At 36.2% G+C, this 23335-nt stretch overlaps 1 protein-coding gene across 4 annotated transcripts in view; it reads left to right on the top strand.

Annotated features, from left to right (window-relative positions):
* HEATR1 (HEAT repeat containing 1) overlaps positions 1-23335 on the top strand; it is a 47698-nt gene that overhangs the window by 2893 nt on the left and 21470 nt on the right. For 2 of the 4 annotated variants that reach the window (XM_027094000.1, XM_027094001.1), the window contains exons 4-22: positions 324-465; positions 1983-2084; positions 2526-2666; positions 3456-3667; positions 3823-3956; positions 5200-5302; positions 6214-6324; positions 6730-6847; positions 7938-8045; positions 10602-10697; positions 11139-11227; positions 12324-12535; positions 12873-12994; positions 13572-13763; positions 15425-15608; positions 15759-15895; positions 16651-16843; positions 21327-21496; positions 22093-22251. In XM_027094000.1, the coding sequence (XP_026949801.1) occupies positions 324-465; positions 1983-2084; positions 2526-2666; positions 3456-3667; positions 3823-3956; positions 5200-5302; positions 6214-6324; positions 6730-6847; positions 7938-8045; positions 10602-10697; positions 11139-11227; positions 12324-12535; positions 12873-12994; positions 13572-13763; positions 15425-15608; positions 15759-15895; positions 16651-16843; positions 21327-21496; positions 22093-22251 (2725 nt within the window). Of the gene's footprint in view, positions 1-323; positions 466-1982; positions 2085-2525; positions 2667-2903; positions 3341-3455; positions 3668-3822; positions 3957-4608; positions 4717-5199; positions 5303-6213; positions 6325-6729; positions 6848-7937; positions 8046-10601; positions 10698-11138; positions 11228-12323; positions 12536-12872; positions 12995-13571; positions 13764-15424; positions 15609-15758; positions 15896-16650; positions 16844-21326; positions 21497-22092; positions 22252-23335 lie in introns of those variants that run through there. The other 2 variants (XM_027094002.1, XM_027094003.1) reach the window with 2 other exon arrangements.

The raw sequence follows: 23335 nt of genomic DNA, 5'->3' as shown, positions 1-23335 counted from the left end.
GCCTACTTGACCAGTTTGGTTTTCTGTTGGTTTGACTGCAATGATCCCAAAGTCACGTTAATGTAATAATGGATTTGAAAAAAAGTTGAGAGACAGTGAATGGATGTCAATTTTGATAGTGAATATTTTAAAATGCTACTGCATGAGAATTGGCAAACCCTGTTGAGTACTTTCATGCCTATGCTTTAAGTGAGCTATACCTTGCTTATAGTTGTATGGTTGCTTTAAGTCGGTTTAGCTCATTGATACACCGTTTGGACATGTAAGGAAATACACGCTTATAAGTTTTGTGTCAGTTAGAATTGTTTGCTTTTTTCCCCCAGGTTCCACATCCATCTTTATAATCAGGATAGCCTCATTGCCTGTGTTCTCCCATACCACGAGACAAGAATATTTGTGCGGGTTATACAGCTTCTAAAAATTAATAATTCAAAGCACAAGTGGTTCTGGTTATTGCCAATTAAGGTATGATTGTTGAATGACATGTATCTATAATCATTGCAAACCTTCATTAAAGGTATAATTTGGAAAAAATTAAGTTTTTGGTGCTCCTGAGAGTAGACCAAGTATTACCTCCATCACTTGTATTTCCTAACTTCCAGTTGAAACTGTTATGAATAATAGCTGGCTTTCATTTAGTACCTGATATCAGGATAGGCAATTTGTATTATCTTGGATTCTCACAAAATTCTGTTTTTACAGATGAGGACAGGTTCAGAGAATTAAGTTACTTGCCAAAGTTCATGTAACTCTAAAGTGGCAGAGTTGGGATTTGAATCCAGATCTGATTATAAAGCTTGTCTTTCCACTATACCGTGCTGTCTGGCATTTTAAATTTTGGAACTGAGAAGCTTAAAACAAGTTAGAGGTGAAGAAATGCATAAAATACTTACAAAAATTAAAGGGATAAGGATAACTTGAAGGACTTTGGAAATTATTAAAGTTGTGAAGAAGATGCTAGAAAATTAATTTATAGATGAATAATAGGATGGTTTTCTTACAGGATAGCTCTGGCTGAGATCAGATAGCATGATTTTGTAGTAAAACAACTGACTTGCCATTATCACTTTGTTTGCATCTATAGTAGAGGGAAGTAGATGTATGTTGTTAGCAAGAGTTTTACTGAATGTTGAGCACGGCGATTCAGGCCAGCAGGAGGGCAAATGGGGATGAAAGTAGGTTAACAGGCTGGGCCTGTGGAATGAGTTAACTTGATGGGTGATGACAGGAGGGCCATGGTCAGAATTAGTAAAAAGAAAGGGAATGGGAATTTTTAATTAGAAGAAAAATTTAAGTGTTTGAATGTAAAGCACTTGAACTTAAAGAATGTTCAAGAAGAGAAGGCCAACCTAAAATAAAGCTTCTTAATCCAACTACTTGACGTTCACTCTGCTAATAACATCAAAATTATTTTTCCCCTAGTCTACACACAGACCCTGCTGTTCTCTAGGCACACTTGTTTCAGGTATCCAAACCCCCCTTACCTATTAAAGTTCACTTCAAATTATTTTTTCATTGATTTATTCAAAATTTATTGAGCACTAATACATGCCATGCACAGTGCTAGGCAGTGGGAAGAGCGGTATAAGTTGACCGTGTTCCTCTCTGTTTCTGTTACTAGTGTTATTGTGAAGCAGTGACAGAACCATAGCACATTGGCTCAAAAACCAAATTTAACCAGTAGAGTTACTAAGAATCTAGAGAATCCAGATTTAGATAAATACATATCAAAATGCAACACGTGATAAGTAAGCGTTTTTCACTGAGTACATCCACACTCATTGCTTGGCCTTCTCTTGAATTTCTAAAGTTTGCACAATTTTATGTGTTAATTTCATCTTTACCAACAGCGATAAGGAAAGACTATATTTCGTATTTATGAACTGCAGCAGTTTGAAGCTGCTACTTTGGTAGGTACTTTAAAAATAATGATGAGTTGATGAATGTCTCAAGTAATAGCTGGTCCTTTCTGTCTGTAATAGCAATCTGGAGTGCCCTTAGCTAAGGGAACTGTGGTTACCCACTGCTACAAAGATCTCGGATTCATGGATTTCATTTGTAGTCTGGTGACAAAATCCGTGAAGGTGAGTAGTAAATTGTTTCATGAACATATAATTCCATTAGCAGGTTGCTTCCTCTTCATACGCAAAACAAATGAAGACCTTCTCTATAATGGTGGGACTTTGAAGAAGTGCCCTTTTTTTAAAGGATCTGCTGTTTTGGAGCATGAGCAGTGATCAGTCTTTCATCAGCAAAGCTGTTTTTCTACAAAAATAAATTATTCTCTTCCTGGCCAGATTCTATTTACAGTGACTGTTTAAACAAAGACACAGTCTAAAAATGTCAGGAAGGTTGTTCATTCTTGTCATATTTCATTGAACTGTTAGATGTGTTTATGTAATGTTACATGTGGTAAAATTAAAGTGTCAGCCTGAAGTAGTTGAGGAGAGCTGTAAATATTTTTATACTTTCATCTGATTGGCCTTTCACTCTTAAAACTGTGTGTGGTTTGTGGTTTTTTCCAGGTTTTTGCTGAGTATCCTGGGAGCTCAGCTCAGTTGAGGGTGCTCTTAACTTTCTATGCTTCTACCATCGTGTCTGCTCTGGTGACCGCCGAGGACTTATCCGACAATATAGTCGCCAAGCTGTTCCCATATGTTCAAAAGGTTGGCCCTGCTCATGTGTAAAGTAGATTATTTTGTACCTGAAGGAATTTTCTTGCTTTTGAAAATTTCACGTAGACATCAGTGTTTTCACATTGACAATTTATTTCAGGTGGTTAATGAGATTTAATTTATAGGTAAAAAATATGACTTCTTAAAAACTTACCAGAGTGGGATCTTAGGGCTCCTTAGGGATGAATGTTGGCTGTTTGGCCCTGCCATCTTCTCCCAGATCTGTTTTCTTAGCAGTCATGTTACCTCAATGGAAAGAGAACGGATTAGAAAATCTCTTCAGGGCAGAGGCTCTCTTACCATTCCGTTTGCATTGACTTCTGCTTCTCAGTGTTTCTTCTCCCCAAGTACCTCATTGCGTCCCACCGTCCCGGATTCCCGATGGAGGAACTGCTTTGCTTCCCACCAGTGTCCCAAAATTATTGTCTTTAATTAGGCACTGTTTTGTTCCTGATTGAAGTCTCCCTTACACAGGTGGATGTTTTCATATAAAAGAAGACTCCTTGGCTCCTCTTAGGATGTGTTGTGGAGGTTTGAGTTGGGAGACCTTCTGAGATCCCTTCTGTCATTCAAGAGACTTGTCTCATTTCCATGTCCCCTCAGGAAAAGGGGCCAACATCTTGATTTTTCACTTCCGAGGAGCGTTGACTCTCAGTGTGTGTTAGGTTGTATTAATCTCTAATTTATGACGTTTCCAATTTGTCAAAGTAAAGTAACATTTTAAGTAGGATAAAATAACGCAGTTTGTCATTTTTCCCTTATATTTTAAAATATATTTAGGGATTGAAATCATCTTTACCAGATTACAGAGCTGCAACGTACATGATAATATGTCAGATTTCGGTGAAAGTGACCATGGAAGATACCTTCGTCAATTCCTTGGCTTCACAGATCATCAAAACACTGACCAGAATTCCCTCTCTGATCAAGGATGGATTGGGGTGCTTGATAGTGCTCCTGCAGAGACAGAAGCCAGAGAGCCTGGGGAAAAAGTACGTATAATTGAATTGGCAATGATAATAATTACAAGTGAATGGAGTTATTTTGAATAGTTTTTTTTCATAAGATAAATTTTACACTATTTTTAAAAATTGCCATTCATTGTCTAACTTGTGCAGTCAACATCTTATGTCTTGCTTCTTCAAAGGCCATTTCCTCACTTATGTACTGTTCCTGATCTTGTTACACTACTTCAAGGGATTTCTGAAACATACGACATCAGTCCTCTTCTGCGTTACATGCTTCCCCATCTGGTTGTCTCCATTGTTAATCATGTTACAGGTATGTGGTTTTACATGTTGTGTCCAGAAACTTCCTTTCTCAGATGCGATTCTCTTAAAATAGGAACCATATCCTTGTTAATATCTTTAAGATATTTAGAGTTTCTGCTAATTGTTTTTGTGTAATGTATCTATTTTTATGAATAGAGAAACATTTGAGGTGGGGAGCAGGTTTAAAGGAAATCCTTGTTAAATGAGTAATATGCTCAGTTTTTTTTTTTTTTTTAATATGTGTTCTCACACAGTCTCTACATGAAAAAGACTGGAATTATTTTAAAACAGAGCACTACTCGGTACAACTTCCCCTTCTCATTTAGGTATTTAATGAACTTCAGTGATTCATTTACAATAAATATCCAGTTGCCAAAACAGTTTTTCTCCCTTGAGTCATTGAAAATATAAGATCAAGAAAATCTCATGCATGAAAATTCAAATTTAAAAAAAACCCAAAAGTTAATTAGAAGGTGATTATTTGCATTATACGTTTTTCACCCTTCAATAAATATAGAAAGACAAGGAAGAAATACTTGGTCCTGTTGCTACTGGACTAAGAAAGACTACTAAGAAAGTCATTTCTAAAGTTATATCCATTTATTGGAAAATAAGATTTGCTTAACTCCATCTCAGTTTAAACGTGAGTTTCAGAAACATAACTAGCACGAATGAAAATGTACTTTTCCTGTGCTGATGGTGATGAGTAATGAAGCCAGGGCTCTCGTTCATTCATAAATGTGGAATGGAAGATGACAGCTCTTGGTTCGGTAAGGAGGCTTTGAGATGAAGTTTAGCCTGTATTCAGGATAGTTTACTGAGATGTAGATTCAGATCCCAACTTCACCGCTTGTAGTGTGGCCTGGGGAAAGACTATATTCTTTGGACTTCTGTTTCATTCACGAGAGAGGCAAGATAGTACTTGGTTTTTTTGTTGTTTGTATTTTTATTTATTTATTTTTACATCTTTATTGGAGTATAATTGCTTTATGATGGATAGTACTTGTTTTGAAAAAATGTAGAGAATTTCAGGTAAAGGATAAATGAGGGTAATGTATACAAAAGTGGTTTGAAAAGATATAAATGACTAAACAGGTGAAGTACACTTTTGAAAATAGGTAAAAAGCTGGATGTCGTTATATATGTTTTAAAGTTATTCCTGTAGAAAGATTTTCTGCTGTAAAAAAACTTAATAGCATACACATGTGGGAAAAGTTTTCCCCAGTCAGTTTTAATTTGTTGTATACGCTTAGGGGAAGAAACTGAAGAGATGGATGGTCAAACCTACAGGAGACTCTTGGAAGCCATACTTACAAATATATACCTGAAGAGCAGCTTAGACCATTTGTTGGCTAGGTAAGCTGTTACTGTTGACATGCTTTTGATTTGTATTTTTGTGGCTTAGTATACTTTTGAGGGTTGGCTAACAGTTTTCCAGTATCCCTTTATAATGTATTTCTTGCTTTGTCCATGCCATTTCATCTAATTATAAGTACTTAGTCCAATAATTGTGGCAACAGAAAATGTAATTTCTCTTGTTTGTCTTTAGTGCTTATATGTGGTCATGGAAAGTTAATAGTGAAACTAAATTTGGGTTATACTACATGTAATTTGTGGTTGTTTAAAATTTCCTAGTACTAAGTGGACCAAAATGCCTGAAACAATACATCACAGTTGGTAATCAGTAAATATCAATTAGAAACTTAATATCGAGGGTTGGCATGAAGTAAAGATAGTTCAGCCTCCTGTTTTCTTTTCTTATTTGAAGGGCAACTCGATGCATTGAAAAGAATGTATTCATGGTGGTCAGATGTAGGTTTAAATCTTATCGCCTCCGGCTAGTAGAATAGTAAGTTCTGACAGTCAGGCTGCGTGGATCTCGGTTTGCCGTTGTGTATCGTTGGGCAGGTACCTATCTGGTGGGCGTGTCATTTGTGTCTCTTGCTCCCGTAGTTGGCTTGTGAATTCAATAAGGTTAAATATGCAAAGTACTGTTGAGAGCTTGGCTCTGGACTCAGACAGGGGTGGAAAACCTGCTCTACTTTTTATGGCTCAGTAGGGCTCACTGAGTATTGCCTCTTGTTGCTGTTCTTGTTTGACCTCAGGCAAATTATAAGACTTCTTAGTCTGCGTTTTTGTATCTGTAAAATGAGTCTAATTTCTATCTTGTAGATGTCTGACAGAGAATATTTCTAAAGTACCTAGAACGTAGTAGGTATTCAATAAATAGTAACTGTCATGTCTGCGTTATTTGTTTTGTTCTGCAGCCTTCTTTTTGAGGAGTATATTGCATATAGCTCACAGGAAGAAATCGATTCTAATAAAGTATCTTTGCTTAATGAGCAGTTTCTTCCACTTATCAGACTTGTAGAAAGCAGGTGAGTTGTGTGTGTGTTTGTGCCTTTCTTAACGTGTACCTCTTGTTTTATAAAGAGATGATTCACAAGTCACAACTTAATATGGTGAATGAATTATAAAGATACTGTTCTCCTTTTCAGGAAGGGACAATTATAGGATTTAAATATATTTGAAATATAAGGGAAAATAGGGGTTGTGTGGGGACTATGCAGAGTATAATTTTTTTTATATAGACTTTCTGTTGTTGAAAGAGTCATAGTAACAAACTTGATCAATATCATTTAGTTTTATATGTTCCATTTGTCAAAAATTTAAGTCTCAATCTCAGTAATTTAAAAAATTATATATATTCTTTATACATATATGGTGTGTGTGGTTAATAACTTTGTTACGAATAATGAACTAACTCTTTAATTTCATCCCAGATATCCCAAAACATTAGATGCCGTATTAGAGGAACGCCTAAAGGAAATTACAGACCTAAAAAAACAGGAGCTTTTCCACCGATTTATCTCTCTTTCTGCAAGTGGTGGAAAGTATCAGGTAACTTTTTTCAGGGGAATTATGACACTTATGGGTATTTATGTGGTTGGTTGAAAAGCTCTGGAAGGAAATTTGCTACTTCACTTTTGTTTGGGAAGTTTCATAGAGAGAGAAGATTTTATACAGTTTGCCTAGTTAGCTGAAGTAAGACTCTGAGGCAGGAATTAAATAATTGGAGAAGGGTACAGTGACTTTTAGATAACTGTGAACCTGATACTTATTTCTGGAAAAGCGTTTGGAAATTTTGTATATGATGTCCATCAGCAATCACCAAAAGATGGCCTAACGTAGGTCTCTAGTGTTCCTTATCCTTCTCCTGTACCCTTATCTTCCCAGTGCAGAACCCACCAGCCACGTGTGGCTTTTTAAGTCATTGATTAGGAAAAGAGAAGTGGATTTTGTTTCATGATTATGTTAGAACTTCAGAAATTTTCTCGTGATTCGCCCTAAGTCTTTATACTAGAAATTAGACATTTAAGTAGTTCTTATAATTAGCCTTGAAAATAAATGTTAGGAAGAGAAATATGATTGTTTGGGTTTTTCTCTTCCATAATTAGACTTTCGTCTTTCATGGTATTTCATTTCCAAAACCATATGTTGATAGACTTCCTTCGTAGTCTAATTATCAATACATAAATAAAGTAGTCACTAATTTGAGTGTCACTGTTACATCATTTAGATGAATTGCATTCTCTTCAGTGATCAATTTTTTTGATTTATATTTTCATTTAGGCGCTAATACAGTGATTTATCTTAGGTGCTTTTCACCTTGGAATCAGATATACGTAAAGAATACAAAATTACTTCATAGAATTACTTCACTAATTTAAATCTACATGTAGACACAAGTATACATGAAATCGCAACATTCACAAAACAAATTTTTATCTGCTGTTACTCATACTATGTTCTGGAGACAAAGATCTTTGCTTTACTTTTTACTTTCAGTTTGGTGTACTTTTTGGTTTCTGAAATTAGATGGTTGTTACTGAATAAGTTGGGCAGCTCGGGGTGGTTTTCTCTGGTTCTTGATCATGTGCTGCTCAGATTGAATGGCGAGATCATGTGGTAATTGTGCTGAATCCTGTAGTTTTTAGCAGATTCTGATACCTCCTTGATGCTCAGTCTGAATCATCCACTTGCTCCTGTGAGACTTCTGGCCGTTAATCATCTGAAAAATGTCATGACAACATCAAAGGTTTGTGTCAGATAGCCTTCATTTGTGATGTTTTTACCCTTATGATGAGCAGTGTAATTCTAGAATAAGAAATTGAAGTTACCACCTAGAATCAATACTGGTTAATTATAGAGATAAGCCTAATAAAGAATATGGGCATTCACTGGACAAAGATTTAGGACCATACATGCCAGAAGCCACCATTTTAACCTGTATATGTTTCCACGTTGCAGATGATTAGGTTAGCTTTAGTTGAGAGTTTTTCAACCTGGGATTTATAGATTAATTTACAGAGGGTCATAAATTATCTGAGAATTTTTTAGTTTTGAAATTTGAATTTGATAGTCTTAAGTTTAACATGAGCGTGTTTGGGGACATCAGAATGATAGCTTTTGGAGCCCTGTTCATGATTTCGGTACCTGCCAGTTGCATTTGGCTTTAAAATTTTGGTGGCTCCTAATAGTAAGTACAGAAGCTGACTTAATTTGTAAATAAAGCCTTTAGAACAAAATGATATTTTACAAAGACTTTGCAGTGATTCAAATAGAGCAGTATTTTCCAAACTTTAGTCATTCAAGCAAATATTTTGCTGTATTAGCTGACCACTGATGTTATTATTTTTTTTTAATTTTTCTTTAGTTTCTTTTAAATGGACTCATTTTTTCACATAGCTTTCTTTTTTTAAATTGAGTTATGGTTGATTTACAATATTATATTTCAAGTGTACAACATAGTAATTCAATATTTTTATAGATTATATACTTCATAAAAAGTAAATACAAAATTTTGACTATATTCCCTGTGCTATGCATTATATCCTTGTGACTTAATTTATACCTAGTAGTTTATACTTCTTTATCCTCTTCATCTTTTTCATAGCTTTTAAATCATGCGTTTGAAGTGCTAATTGTATGTACATTTTACTGTAGGTAATACAGTTTGAAATAAGAATGTTCATCTGTTAATACCTAAAATCATCTCATGTACTACCATTTGCATATTTGGAAAATTTCTAGACTAGATAAAAATGCTACCAGAGTTTAGTTTCTCCATAGCACATAGTAGTATAAACACACTGAACTCTAAACTTGTGTCATGGCCATTAAAACCAGATTCATATTACAAGTAGAATTAATTTCAGCTAATCATAATTACCATGTTAAGTTTATTTAATTTTCAATTTTACTGTTTTTTCTTTAGTTTTTTTACTTTTCAATTGGTAATTTTAAAATATTTTTGTTCTCTTATATTTTTAAAGAGTTATACATAATTTTTAAAATGGTAGACGTATTCAAATTTGAAAAATATTGCTTGGCTTGATTCATTTCTGATCTGGTACAAATTATGTTTCTTTCATAGATTGCTGGTAGGTTTGTCTCAGTGATTTGTTGGATAATTAAACTCAGTGAATACTGTTCTTTGTTGTAATAGGAAGATTTCAGCGCCTAGAATAAAAAGCGAGATTCCTGGAATCTCTTAATATTCTTGAAGCCATTCTTAGCCTTCCTGCTTTTACTCTTAATCCCGTCCTACCCTGTCCTCCTCTGGATTTGTTAGTTTTTTCAGTGAAGGGCAGTGTATACATTCAACTTACAGGCTTTAGTATTGTAATTGCAGTTAATGTCTGTCTTTGCATGCTTTGATTTCCTTTTCCCTTCACTGTTAATGTCTGGACATAGGTTCTGTTCTGTTCTCGAATTCCACATTGAGCTATTTGGCTACTTGTTAGCTTTTGAGAAAATTTCGGCATTTGGCATTAAACTTTGACTTCAGTTTTATGAATTTTAGGGATTTTACTTTTTGTCTCCCAATGTTCCGACATAAATTATTTCTGTGGGATTATTTACTTGTTTTTTTTCTTTTCACCACCTACAGGTAGAGGTATATTCAGTTTGGTTAGCAGTCTTATTTTTCTGTTATTGTGAATGATTTTATGCTTTATTTTGTTACTTAAAAGAAAAATATGAACTTTTGGGGGCAGACTGCACTGTCATCAGCACTTGTCATCATCCTTGTAAAAACCTTGAAAATTAAAAGCTAACTTTTAACACTGCTTACTATGTCTAAAGTACTGTTTTAAGTATTGATATGTATTATTTGATCCTGTAACAACCCTTTGAGGTAGGTATTATTATTAGCCCTATTTTATAGATGAGAATAATGAGACCTAGGAAGGTTATGTAACTTGCTCAAGGTCGCACAGCTAGTAAGTGGTGGAACTGGGATTTAAACTTAGACATTCTGGTTCTTTAGTTTGTGCTCTCCCAAAATCTAGGTTCTCATTTTAACAAGATGAACTCTTTAATGCAGAATTGTATTTTAATTGCACATCTTATTATATTTTCAATGGAAACTGGAAAGAGTTTGTACCAAACAATTATTCATCTAAAAAAGACTTCTAGAGTTTGCCTAGTTCAACGCAAGTGTGCTTAGTTTTGAATTCGCATCTGGGGCAGCAGAACCTGTGTTCCTTAACTGGAATTTTGGAGTGCTTTTCACAAACCATACTTTCTTTCTAATGTAAAGTCTTCAGAGGTTTTAGCAACAACTAAATTAATATTTTTTTCTATTGCTCAGGAGAGTATCGATGAGTCTTTCATTAAAGAAGCTATTTTAACCCGATTAGGTGATGATAGCATAGATGTTGTCTTGTCAGCTATAAGTGCATTTGAGGTGAGTGAATTTGTTGTTCATTGATGTGCATGTTTTGTTTGTAAATTTTTACTTACCCTTCTCACGTGAACCTCTGCTCTAGGCAGCAGCGTATTTGGAAATTATTCTTTCACTGGAAATTTGTTCTGTTGAGAGCACAGACTTAAGCCTGGTTGGGGAAAGCACATGGGAGTAATTAGATCATACAACTTTATATATTTGGAAGTTCTTTTAAAAAGGAAAAGTGCTTTGTGAGTTTTTACCAGTAGTAAACACGTAGGGATCCTGGGAAATTGGATCCTGAATGGCACTTTTGCGAAATTGCTCTCATAGAACTTTTAAATTATACTGGAATTCTTGGGAGATAAATTCTTTATAATTCATAATGTTTTTAAGTTCGTTTAGCAAGCACCATATTTGAAGCAAGCAAAAATTTACTTATGGGTATTTTTTTCTCTCTAGATTTTCAAACAACGGTTTAGTTCAGAAGTGACAGTTTCAACTCTCCTGAATCTCTTTCAAAGAGCAGAACTTTCAAAAAATAAGGGATGGTATGTATTTGTATCTCCTCATACAAATAAATTAATGAAATTCTTTTCTTTTTAATGTATTTATTTATTTATTTATTTATATTTGCCTGCGTTGGGTCTTCGTTGATGGGCGCAGGCTTTCTCTAGTTTTAGCGAGTGGGCTTCTCATTGCGGTGGCTTGTTTTGTTGCGGAGCACGGGCTCTGGGCGCACGGGCTCTGGGCGCACGGACTCACTCGTTGTGGCTCGCGGGCTCTAGAGCGCAGGCTCAGTAGCTGTGGCGCACGTGCTTAGTTGCTTCACGGCACGTGGGATCTTCCCGGACCAGGGATTGAACCCGTGTCTCCTGCATTGGCAGGTGGATTCTTAACCACTGCACCACCAGGGAAGTGCCTGAAATTCTTATATTAAGTTCACTTTTATTTGGGTTTGTATGGATTTGTTGTAATATTCTATATGTTTGAAATTTTTCTTAATAAAATGGAAAAAGTGTATAATGTATGATACAATACTGAGATCTGGGAAGTAGGATGGGAAGGAGCTTTAATTTTTTACTTCATATAATGTATTTCTATTTTACAAGGATAATATATTATACTTTATAATTAAAACAGTTATAAATATATTAAGTAAAAAATAAGCTCAGAATCACATGATACCTTCTGTAATGTTTTGATGAGCTTTTGTTATTTCATTTTTGGCACCTAAGCTTTTTGCATGAAAAAGTGACTAAGCTCCTTAGAGGATGAGAGCATGTCTTACAGGTTTTTGTGTCCTATTTAGTTCTTAGCATATAGTATGTGTTCAGATAATATTTTTTGAACTGATGAGTGAATCTCTGCTTTCTAGTGGAGTTGAGATGTATAGTTTGATACGTTTTATGTTATAGTTAACCTAATGATTTCTCAAAAAGAAAGATTTGACAGAGTTGGTTTAAAATTAATGTCCCAAATAACTCCTTTGTTAGCATGGATTTTAAGTGTTATCTTGATGTTTCTCAATAATGTGTTTGGTAAAGAGACTAGGATGGTGTCAGTTGAGCTGGAAAAATGTAACGATTTTTTGCTGAACTGCAGTCTGTAATGTGTCTCAACCAAATGTGTTTATGTATCTTTTAGGGACAATGTGCTTGAGATAGCAGCAGACATACTAATTAAAGCAGAGATACTGAGTGAAAATGATCAGTTGTCGAATCAGGTGGTGGTGCACCTGCTGCCATTTATGGTCATCAACAATGATGATATGGAATCTGCTGAGATGAAAATGGCTATATATTTATCAAAATCAGGAATTTGCTCTCTGCATCCTTTATTAAGAGGCTGGAAAGAAGGTAAGAAATTCAGTTGCTTTTTAGAAAAAGTGAACAGGTGACACTTTAAAAAAAGATAACCATAATTAAAAATTGGCAGTGATTGTTATTTGAAATTGTTCATTGTGTTACATGCCAGCAAGATATTTTAAAATTTTTGCTAATATGGAAAGTATACAGTGAAAAGGACACTGACCCACTGAAGAATTCGTAATTTTATGAAAAGAAAAATAAAAAGCAAACCTTCGTAGGAAAATTGTAAAACTTTTGCCTAAATTCATTACTTGACATGATATTTAGGTGAGTGTTAGTAACATAAGGGCCCTCTGGTGTTCAATTCCTTTTTTTTTTTAAACAGCTCTTGAAAATGTGATTAAAAGCACAAAGTCAGGAGAACTAATTGGTGTAGCAAGTCAGAAGATGATTGAGTTGCTGGCTGACAATATAAATTCAGGGGATCCCTCTTCAATGTTAAAGATGGTAGGTATGTTGTCGAAGTCAACCCCCTGGGTTTCCTTCTCATAATCTTATTGGATCCTCAGTGTTTGCTTTACTAGATTCTTCTAGTTATTTTAAAATAACTTTTCCATTCTTGAGTACTTTGTTTTGTTTTAAAAACATAGTGTTTAGTATATTTTGCAGATTGTTTGAAATCCTTAACATTTTATGTAATTTATTTCATCCTGGTTGTATATTGGACCAGTAGGAATATAATGTCTACTTTTTAACCTTTTTTCCTCTCATTTAAAATATTGAAGTCATATTTTTTGTTAAAATAGCAAAATATCTAAAAGAGGAGAAATTTTCTTTTGCCTTAGTAAATCTTTTAAAGGCATAAAAACATCCAGTTGGCAAGTGCAGTTGTGTTCGTTACAATTTCTGAAATTATTTATTTTTATGGTTACCCAGAAATCAATGCTTACTACTTTTTTAAGGTTTTATATTTATCATCTCACTCTAAATATGAAATACATGATACCTAGATACGCAGAGGTAGAAAAAATTGTTTTTATGCAAACCAAGAGCTACCATTCACGGAGTCTGTCTATTTTTCAAGGTGGAGGATTTAATAAGTGTTGGAGAAAAGGAGTCCTTTAGCCTGAAGCAGAAAGTGACTTTTCACGTGATCATGGCTGTACTTGTCTCCTGCTGTTCGTCTTTAAAAGAAACTCATTTTCCATTTGCAACAAGAGTCTTCAGTTTGTTGCAGAAAAAAATAAAGAAGCTCGAAAGTGTCATTACTACAGTGGTAAGGAGTGCAAACTCTCTTGAAAGAGTTTGAAAGTTGAATGTTAGAAAAGTGACTGCCTGGCCTGTTAATCGCAGCAGAACTGAAAATCGGGGGCTGAGATGCTGAGTCTTTGGATTCTAAGGGTGAAATGTGAGTCAGCCTTGGGTAGCAGTAGATAGTGGATTAGGTGCTGTCTTCCTTTTGCAAGAAATTTAATTGAATCATGGAATTTCACGTTTGTGGTGTTTGTATCTGATAGTTGACTCTCCCCTGTATCATCTTTATTGGGTAAGTATCCAAGCTATACTTAACTACGTCTAGTGGTGAGGAATTCACTAGATATATTAGTGCTTGAATAAAATATTGTTTCATTCTGTTGTTTACTAGAATAGATCTTTTGTATTATTTTAATTTGGATTTTGCCAGCATACTATTATCTTTGACAGTCTTACTAAGGAACATGTTTCAGTTGTTGATATTTTTACGAAACACCACACCTTGGGGTTATAGATTATTTCCTTTAATACCTGCCATGGAATAGTGTCTTGTATTTAATAGTGTCTTGTTTTTATTTGTTTTCCAGACTTCAGAGGGTTCCTTGTTGTAGGAGATGCTCAACAAATCCCATCTTTTTGACGTTCACTTATACTCTCAGGATTTTATAAGTTCTGGTCATAGCCATTATAGCTAAATTTATGTAAACTTTAAGAGACTGAATCTTCATATTTTAAAAAATAGCCCAGGGAATTCCCTGGCAGTCCAGGGGTTAGGACTCGGCACTCTTTTACTGCCAGGGCCCAGGTTTGATCTCTGGTCGGGGAACTAAGATCCTGCAAGCCACGTAGCGTGGCAAATAAATACATACGTACACACCCACATACCCAGATGAGCCCTTCTTAACTTCTTTCTTTATTTTTTGAAAATGTGGTGACCCGGACTGTATTTGTTCTCAGTGGTAAAGTGTGGACAAATCGAGTGTTCTATACACACGTAGATAACAGGTGGTTTTATATTTGATGCCCTTTCTGAGAGACCCGAGCATCTTTTCGGCAGTAGCAGCACTTTGAGCCAATGAAATCCCTCACTAGAGATATTATCTTAAAAGTCTGGCTTTGGGTTACTTTACTACCAAGTTATTATTCTGCGCTCACCTACATGGAGTCTCGTTTGTTGTTTTCCTGCACCATTTCTCATGCTTCCTTTTGGCGCTTGTAGTGTAACATCTAAACACCTTAACGTTTTGCTGCTTGTTTAGAATCATCTGCAAGTTTGGGGATTTGACCATGTACCTTCTTCAGATAAGCAGGAAAAGTATGAAATGAGAAAAGTCCCCTTAAGGATCTCTTGGAAATCCAGTACCTTATTTTTCTGTTTAGAAACGTGCCTACCCTTTATTTGACAAGGATAAATTACATGAATAACATTTGTTTTTAGGGATGATGTTTTAAGAAAACATAGATAAAATGAAGCCATGATGAACTTATTTGTGTCTTGTGAATAGTGATGGTTAGATCGCTATAAAAATCTGATTAAAACTATCATTCCTCTCCCCACCCAAATACACATATAGACAAGATTTTGCAAATTACCCAGTCATATAGCCATTGCAGTCCATCTGTATAACCCATGTTCAGAACCCCTTTAAACTTGTGCTATTTTTGCTTCCTTTAACATTTCAGGAGATCCCCTCAGAATGGAATTTTGAGCTGATGATGGACAGAGGGATACCATTGGAGCTGTGGGCACATTATGTAGCACAGCTCAAGACTGCCCGGAGGATTGCTGTGGAGGACTCAGTTTTACTCGTGTTTTCACTGAAAAATTTTATTCATGCACTAAAGGCTCCTAAATCTTTTCCTAAAGGTAGGACAAGCTGTGAATCCTTTGAATGTGATACTGTGGAAAACTGAGTTATTGATTCCACAACTTGTTCTTTGTCTTGAATGAGAAGTTCTCAGCGGTGTATTTGCATAAGTTTATGCACCGTTTCTCCTTCTCTTAACGTCCCCGTAGACGATACCTGGTGGAATCCTGAGCAGCTGAAAGAAGACAGCAGAGACTACTTGTGCTTGCTCATTGGGCTCTTCGAGCTGGTTCTCAGTGGTGCTGACACCGTCCATTTTCGGGTTCTGATGAAACTTTTCATGAAGGTACTAGCTCACCTTTTTCAGGCAGACTCTCCCCTTGAAGAAGATGTTGTAGATTCTTTGAGTTATGACAGTTTTTAATGAACATGAAAGTAGACTTTTAGACAGTGACGAGCGTGTGGTGATGGATGCAGACCCTGTAAAGCAGTGCTGATTCGTGACACCTGTCGGTAGGTTGGACGGAGACTGACATTGCTGCCGGCCTCCTCATGCATTAGGCCTGCTCAGGTGTTTAGTAATCACAATGGCCAGATATGTTCGGTTGACTACTGTCATTACCAACGAGAAACTGCAGTTCAGAGAGGTGATTTAGGATATGCAGTCGCTCAGTGAAGAGATTTCATCACGGCACCGTGACCTCCGTGCTGCCACGCCCAGTGGTCAGTTCTTTGCTCTTGTCTTACCTGCCCTCTCGACAGCATTTGACACAGTTGACACTGCTCACTCCACCCTCACGGTACTTTCTTAGTGAGGCTTCCCGACATCACTTTTGTCTTGGTTTTCTGCCTGGCAACCTCATCCTTTCCATTGTTGTTAAATGTGTTCAAGTGCAAAATTATAGTGAGTCGTCTGAATTCTTTCACACCCTTCCCAGTCGGTTAAAGTACCAAGCAGAGAATAATTTTAAGTGACTAGACAAAGAAAAACGTTGCGATAAATTGTTTTCTGTAATTGTACACTAGTGGAAAGAGGATTTGGAACCAGCTTATGTGAGTAAAAATTAAATTAAACTTCACTGTGTTTTGTTTTTAACTTAGGTACATCTAGAAGATGTTTTCCAGTTATTCAAGTTCTTTTCTGTTTTATGGACCTATGGTTCTAGCCTTTCAAATCCACTTAACTGCAGGGTGACAACAGTGCTGCAGACTCAAGCTCTTTATGTGGGCTTTGCAATGCTGTCTTCTCAGAAAGCTCAGTGTAAACATCAGCTGGCATCCGCATCTTCTCCAGGTACTACAAGTAGCATCGTTCCGTTCTGTCGTGACCAGATGGTAATTCTTTCTCCACGTGTGGTGTGTGAAGGTTGGAGTTTGGAGAATTTCTTTTTATTTTTTTATTAGTGTGGGTGGATACTCTTTCTGTCTGTGTGTGTATGTATTTGTGTGCGTATGTATTTTTGTGTATTTGTAGACTGTTTTTGATTACTTCTAAGTATTGCTTTTAAGTTCTAAACGTCAGTGGCAAAATCTCACCAAAACAGATAATAAAAATGGCAGGTGGTTAATCATGGGTTTTTAATATCCATCTGTTCATTTTTTGAATAGTAACTGGGCTGTCTAGGGAAGCCAAACCATCATAATACAATTCAGCATTCAACTGATTAATTATTAAATTGGTCTCCATTCAAGCAACCCTCCTGGATTTATCTCTTTTATTAGGTATAAAGTAATTTTCAGGTTGGACGCTCTCTAATGAAACACCCAAAAATAAAACTTCTGTTTTTATAAAGTAAATTGTAAATTTTGCAAAAGATGCAGAATTTCACAAAGTTGATAAACATGCTGTTGAGAAGTGGATTGACTTGCAAAGCTATTGACAAATGAGAGGATCTGTCAGAATTAGACCCTATAGTGATTGACGATGAGAAAGTTGACGAGGATGGAATCATTTAAGTATCAGAGGAATGAGAGTGGCCTGTGGAGAATTTGAACATGCTCTTGATTAAGGTTTTTATTCCCAAATCACGTGTTATAAATTTTCTATGAAAGCAAAGTGAATGATCATACATTTTCCCCAGAACAGTTTCTCAATATTTATCTTTTATTAGCTCCTTGAAAGAGCACATAATTACAGTTGTAACCAAAATTTTGTTATATGTGAGATAGATACACAATTTTAAGTTTTACTTACACAATAAAATCGCACGAATGTAATTTTTTCTCCACTACTTACTGAAATATTGCAGTCCCTTTTTAAGGTGGATTTACTTTTAAGAAGGTTTATTCAGGTTTTTCGGATGTGAATTTCCTGGACTTTTTTTTTTTAACATCTTTATTGGACTATAATTGCTTTACAGTGTTGTGTTAGTTTCTGCTGTATAACAAAGTGAATCAGCTATACGTATACATATATCCCCATATCCGCTCCCTCTTGCGTCTCTCTCCCACCCTCCTTATCCCACCCCTCTAGGTGGTTGCAAAGCACCGAGCTGATCTCCCTGTGCTATGCAGCCGCTTCCCACTAGCTATCTATTTTACATTTGGTAGTGTATATATGTCCAGGCTGCTCTCTCGCTTCGTCCCAGCTTGCCCTTCCCCCTCCCTGTGTCCTCAAGTCCATTCTCTACGTCTGTTTCTTTATTCCTGTCCTGCCCTTAGGTTCATTAGAACCTTTTCTTTTTGTTTTTTAGATTCCGTATATATGTGTTAGCATACGGTATTTGTTTTTCTCTTTCTGACTTACTTCACTTTGTATGACAGACTCTAGGTCCATCCACCTCACTACAAATAACTCAATTTTGTTTCTTTTTATGGCTGAGTATTCCATTATATATATGTGCCATATCTTCTTTATCCATTCACCTGTTGATGGACACTTAGGTTGCTTCCATGTCCTGGATATTGTAAATAGTGCTGCAGTGAACATTGTGGTACATGACTCTTTTTGCATTATGGTTTTCTCAGGGTATATGTCCTGGGCATTTTTTAAACTTTTTGAATGAATACATTGTAAGCATCTTTCTATAATAATAAATATAGAATTATATTTATTTTTTAAATGTCTGCAGAATATTTTGTGTGGAGATACCATAGTTTATTAAAATAGTTATCTACTGTTAAACTTATGAGTTTTCAAAAAAGCGAAGTCATAAGTAGTTAGATTTTCTAATTAGGTGTGAAATGTGCTATCCTTTGGCATCAAAGGCAGTGGCTTCTGAGGAATATATGCCTCTTTGTACATAGCATGACCAAAGGACCTAACTTTTCCTCTGGTATTACTGCAAGATGGGCTCCCTTTCTACCCCTGCTGTCTTGCCTTCTGTCACCTCCCTACTTCCTGAAGTACTTTTGCATTTATGCTGCCTAGATATGTCACAGTTACTCCACTGAAAACAGGAGAGATGCACTCTGTTCTTCATGGAAGCTCAAGGACCACTAGAGTCCCCCAGGGCCTCAAGCAGAGGGCTGCTTCCTCATTGCACCTGTCCTCAGAGCACTCCACTGTGAATCCACAGTGAGCTTCTAGCCATACCTTTTCCCTTAGGAGTCTAGGAAGTGTTGGCTGGTATTTGTTTTCATATATTTACAAGAAAATATTATGCTGTGAAAAAGAAAAAGGGTTTACAATATTAATATAATTGTATGAGTTAACTTTTTGTCAGTGGCTTGGGAATCTAACCAGTTGTTTTACTTTCTTTGCAAATACGTATTCCAGCTCAGGCTTGCATAGAGCAGGTCTTTGCTAAATGAATAAGAGTTTAACGTTTGTAAGCTGGAGGCTGCTGTTGGTTTGTTATGCCTTATCAATATAGTAAGTTTATCTACATGTTTAAAAGCAAAACTCGAGTATTTTTTTCAGCTTTTATGTAAAATATGCTATTTCAAATCTGAAAAAAATTAGTTGGGAGAATGAAGTCACATAGACTTTTAAGTGGAAGGACATACCTAACAGCTGATTGCTTAAATAATGTAGTTTAACCCACCTTGGGTTCCAGTTACTTACTTGAACATAGTAACCATAGTAGTTAGTACTTTGTTTTTGAATTTGGCTTTTTCTGAAAGCTCTGCCCCACTCGACTGGGGATTTTAGGAAACAGATACCTTGGCCTGATGCTGCCCTTTGTATGAATTCAACTTCTCAGCTGTTCATTTTTGGCTTTACTTTATAAATTAATGTCATGGAGACCAGGAAGGATTTCCAGCTTTCATATGACCTTCTTGGAAGAGTATGAAAGCTTATCACACTCTTCCTTAGCATTCCAGAAGTAGTGTATGTAGAATGGATCATTTCCAGCAAGATAAAAATCACCAAAATTTGCCCCAGTAAATAGTATGGGATAAAGCTTAAATAACTAATTACCATAAAAGGAATTTAGATGTCTCTTTATCCTGGAGACTTTTCTTCAAAAAACCCTGATTCACTTGATTTCTACCAGGTCCTTGAAGCCAGTTATTTCAGTGTTATTGAAGTGGGCAGGGCATAGAACCAAGGAAAACTTCCAGATTCTTTGTCTAAAACCAGCACAACATCCTTACAGATAAAAGGCGATGGCTGTGTTTAATAATGATGCAAAAATTCTAAATAAAATACTTGCTGGGTCCAGCAACATTATTTTAGAATATAAACATTTCCCCAGAGTTCATTCCAAAATACAAAGTTGGTTCAAAACAAGGTATTCTATTATGTAACTGGCTAGAGAAAACCCATATAATCATGTCCAAAGATCTGAAAAGGCATGAGATAAAAATCAGTAATTACTCCTAATTAAGTGACAGCAGAGTAGGAGTAACATGATGAAAATACTTCTCAAATCAAAAGCTAGTATTTTTGCCACGTAATTGGCGAAACAAAAGCATTCCTGTTAAGTGCATCATTTTTACTGAACATGGTTCTAGAAGTATAGTTGGCAAAAATAGATACGTTTCAGATACTAATGAGATGTATGAATGACAAAGCTGATATCCCAGATCTGTGGGGTTCTTAGGTTGACTGTTACATGGGACATCTGCTAGCCATTTGCAAACATTAAAGAAGCTTGACTCCAACCTTATTCTTTAGACAAAAATTTCACCTGAACTAAAGATTTCACATTAAAAAACACTTAGTTTTAGTGTTAGAAGAAAATATGGAATACTAGAGGTAGATACTTTTAAAACTCTTTTAGAGTGGGGAGCACCTTTCAAAGCAGCATGTAAAACTAGAAGAAAAATTCTTCTATAAAGCTATAAAATTTCCGCATCAAAAAGAAAGTGAAAACAAACATCTATTCAGGACAAAATATCTGCAAAGTGTCATGCACAGATGGGTTATTTCCTCTGCACTCTTGTGCAAGGATGTATGTACAGGGTGTTTGTTGCAGCAGTTTTAATGCCAAAAGACTAGAAACAATCTAAACTTTTACCAGTAAGGTAAAATACAGTAACCAGTAAAGTAAAATACAATGGAGCATTTGTGTACGGTTTTAAAAGGATACTTAATGTAGATATGTATGTACTTATATGGAAAACCTTTCCAGTATACATTGAGATGTGATAGCAGTTGGTGCAGAACAGGATATGTATGCTGTGGTCTCATTTGTGTGTTTTCAAAAGAATATAACAGAAAATGTCTAACACTTCTCTAGGATAGAAAACAATTAAACAGTGACTGGTCTTCAGAGAGGGAGCTGGAGTTGAGAGGAAAGCTTGCATCATGCACCCTTTGGTACTATTGAAGTTTTACACTGTTTCAATGTTTTGAATCGTTACTTAAATTTTTTTCCCTTTGGTTTTAGTGGTGACATCTCTACTCGTTAATCTGGGAAGCCCCATAAAAGAAGTACGTAGGGCTGCCATTCATTGTCTCCAGGCCCTCAGCGGAGTGGCATCCCAGTTTCATCTGATCATAGATCATGTGGTTCCTAAAGCAGAGGAGATCACCTCAGATGCCACCTATGTTGCTCAGGTAAACTCAGTAGCAAAGAAGATTGAGAGTGTGTATGCCCGTGTGGACACAGGAACCTTTTTCTCCTTTCTTGACATTCTGCTTTGCAGGGATTTTTTTTTTTTGCGGTACGCGGGCCTCTCACTGTTGTGGTCTCTCCCGTTGCGGAGCACAGGCTCCGGACGCGCAGGCTCAGCGGCCATGGCTCACGGGCCCAGCCACTCCGCGGCATGTGGGATCTTCCCAGACCGGGGCACGAACCCGTGTCCCCTGCATCGGCAGGCGGACTCTCAACCACTGCGCCACCAGGGAAGCCCTGCAGGGATTTTTATTGACTAAGTCATTGAATTTAGAAATTGATACGTCAATGTCTGCACGTCTTTCTTCCCCCATTTTAAAAAGATAGCAATGCCATGTTTCATTTCTGCTATCTTTTTACTGGCTAAAAGGCCAGTGTTTAGCTTTTGATAGTAAGCTACCTGATGGGTAGTGATACCCTTTCCTATTAAGGGTATTGAAAATCATGAGCAGTGTCGCATCATTTGGGAAAGAATCTTCCATAAGTAGTACATGTAACTTTTTTTTTTCCAATCCGGTTTTCTTTTTTTGTATACTAGGATTTGGCTACTTTATTTGAGGAACTACAGAGAGAAAAGAAGCTGAAATCTCATCAGAAGTTGTCTGAAACTTTGAAAAACCTACTTTATTGTGTATATAGTTGCCCATCTTATATTGCAAAAGATTTGATGAAAGTACTTCAGGACGTCAGCAGTGAGGTATGTGCAGTTTAAGTGGGCTGTCCAATCCATGTGATGTTACTAAAGATTATTGTAACTGCTCACATGTGCGTAAGACTGTGAGAGTTGCATGTATACACTCAGATGTGAAAATTTTATTAATTTGGGAGGGGGAAGAGTTGAGGTGGAGAAAAGAGATACAGGATACAAAAAGCAAGTATTAGTGAGTTTCTTTCCATTTTAAAATTGTGTGTTATCCCTGTCTCATCACTGATGTGATTTTAAATGAATTTTACAGTTACACAGGGAAAAACACTGGCGATGCACTGCTGAAAAACTGTCAGTTTTTGTTTGTTCTTCAGGTGAAAATCCTCCACAAAATAATATATTTGAACATAAAAGTCTGTGCACATTCCAAAATCATTTACTCATTTTTAAAATGTGTGTGGCTGTACATTTTTCTGTGGGGAGAATCCAAAGCTTTCATTATGTTGTCAAGGAAGCCTGTGATTCAAAAGAAAGAGGTTGTGAATCACATGTTTGTGTGGTGGTTTGTGCTGGTACAGAAAAACTGCTTCTCATCCTTGTGTTCCCAAAACGCCCATGGACCTTACCATTCTTGGACTGACTGCAACTTGAACTAAAAGAGGGATCAAATGGAGTAAAAGCCATTTGATAATATTGTCTTGTTGTAAGCAAACAGATGGCCTTTATCAGCTCTGTGTCGTCCCTGGTATAAACAAGGAATTGACAGTCTTGGTCTGTAAAAAACCAAGTAGTAAATATTTTAGGCTCTGTGGGCCATACAGAATGTGTTGCAGCCACTTAGTTCTGCCATTGTATTGCGAAAGCAGCCTCAGACAGTATGTAAACAAATGAGCATGCCTGTGTTTCAGTAAACAAAATTGACAAAAACAGATGGTCCTCTGGACTTGGCCTGCAAGCCGTAATTTGCTGACTCCTGGTTGAGTTATTAAAGACTTCAGATACATAATTTGAATTAATATTAATTACACAGCATTGGAAATGTAGTGTAGAAAAAGTACAATTTATTTTTATAGTCCAAAACTTGAGTTTGTATTTCCTATTTTCAGAAAGTGTTAGGATGCTCACAGATTATTTT

This window comes from Aethalodelphis obliquidens, unplaced genomic scaffold (assembly GCF_003676395.1).
Source record: "Aethalodelphis obliquidens isolate GAN/ISIS:26980383/991018 unplaced genomic scaffold, ASM367639v1 scaffold87, whole genome shotgun sequence".
NCBI classification, from domain to species: Eukaryota; Metazoa; Chordata; class Mammalia; order Artiodactyla; family Delphinidae; genus Aethalodelphis; species Aethalodelphis obliquidens.
Note: the sequence above shows the minus strand (reverse complement) of the source record. Positions and strands in the feature narration are given on the sequence as shown.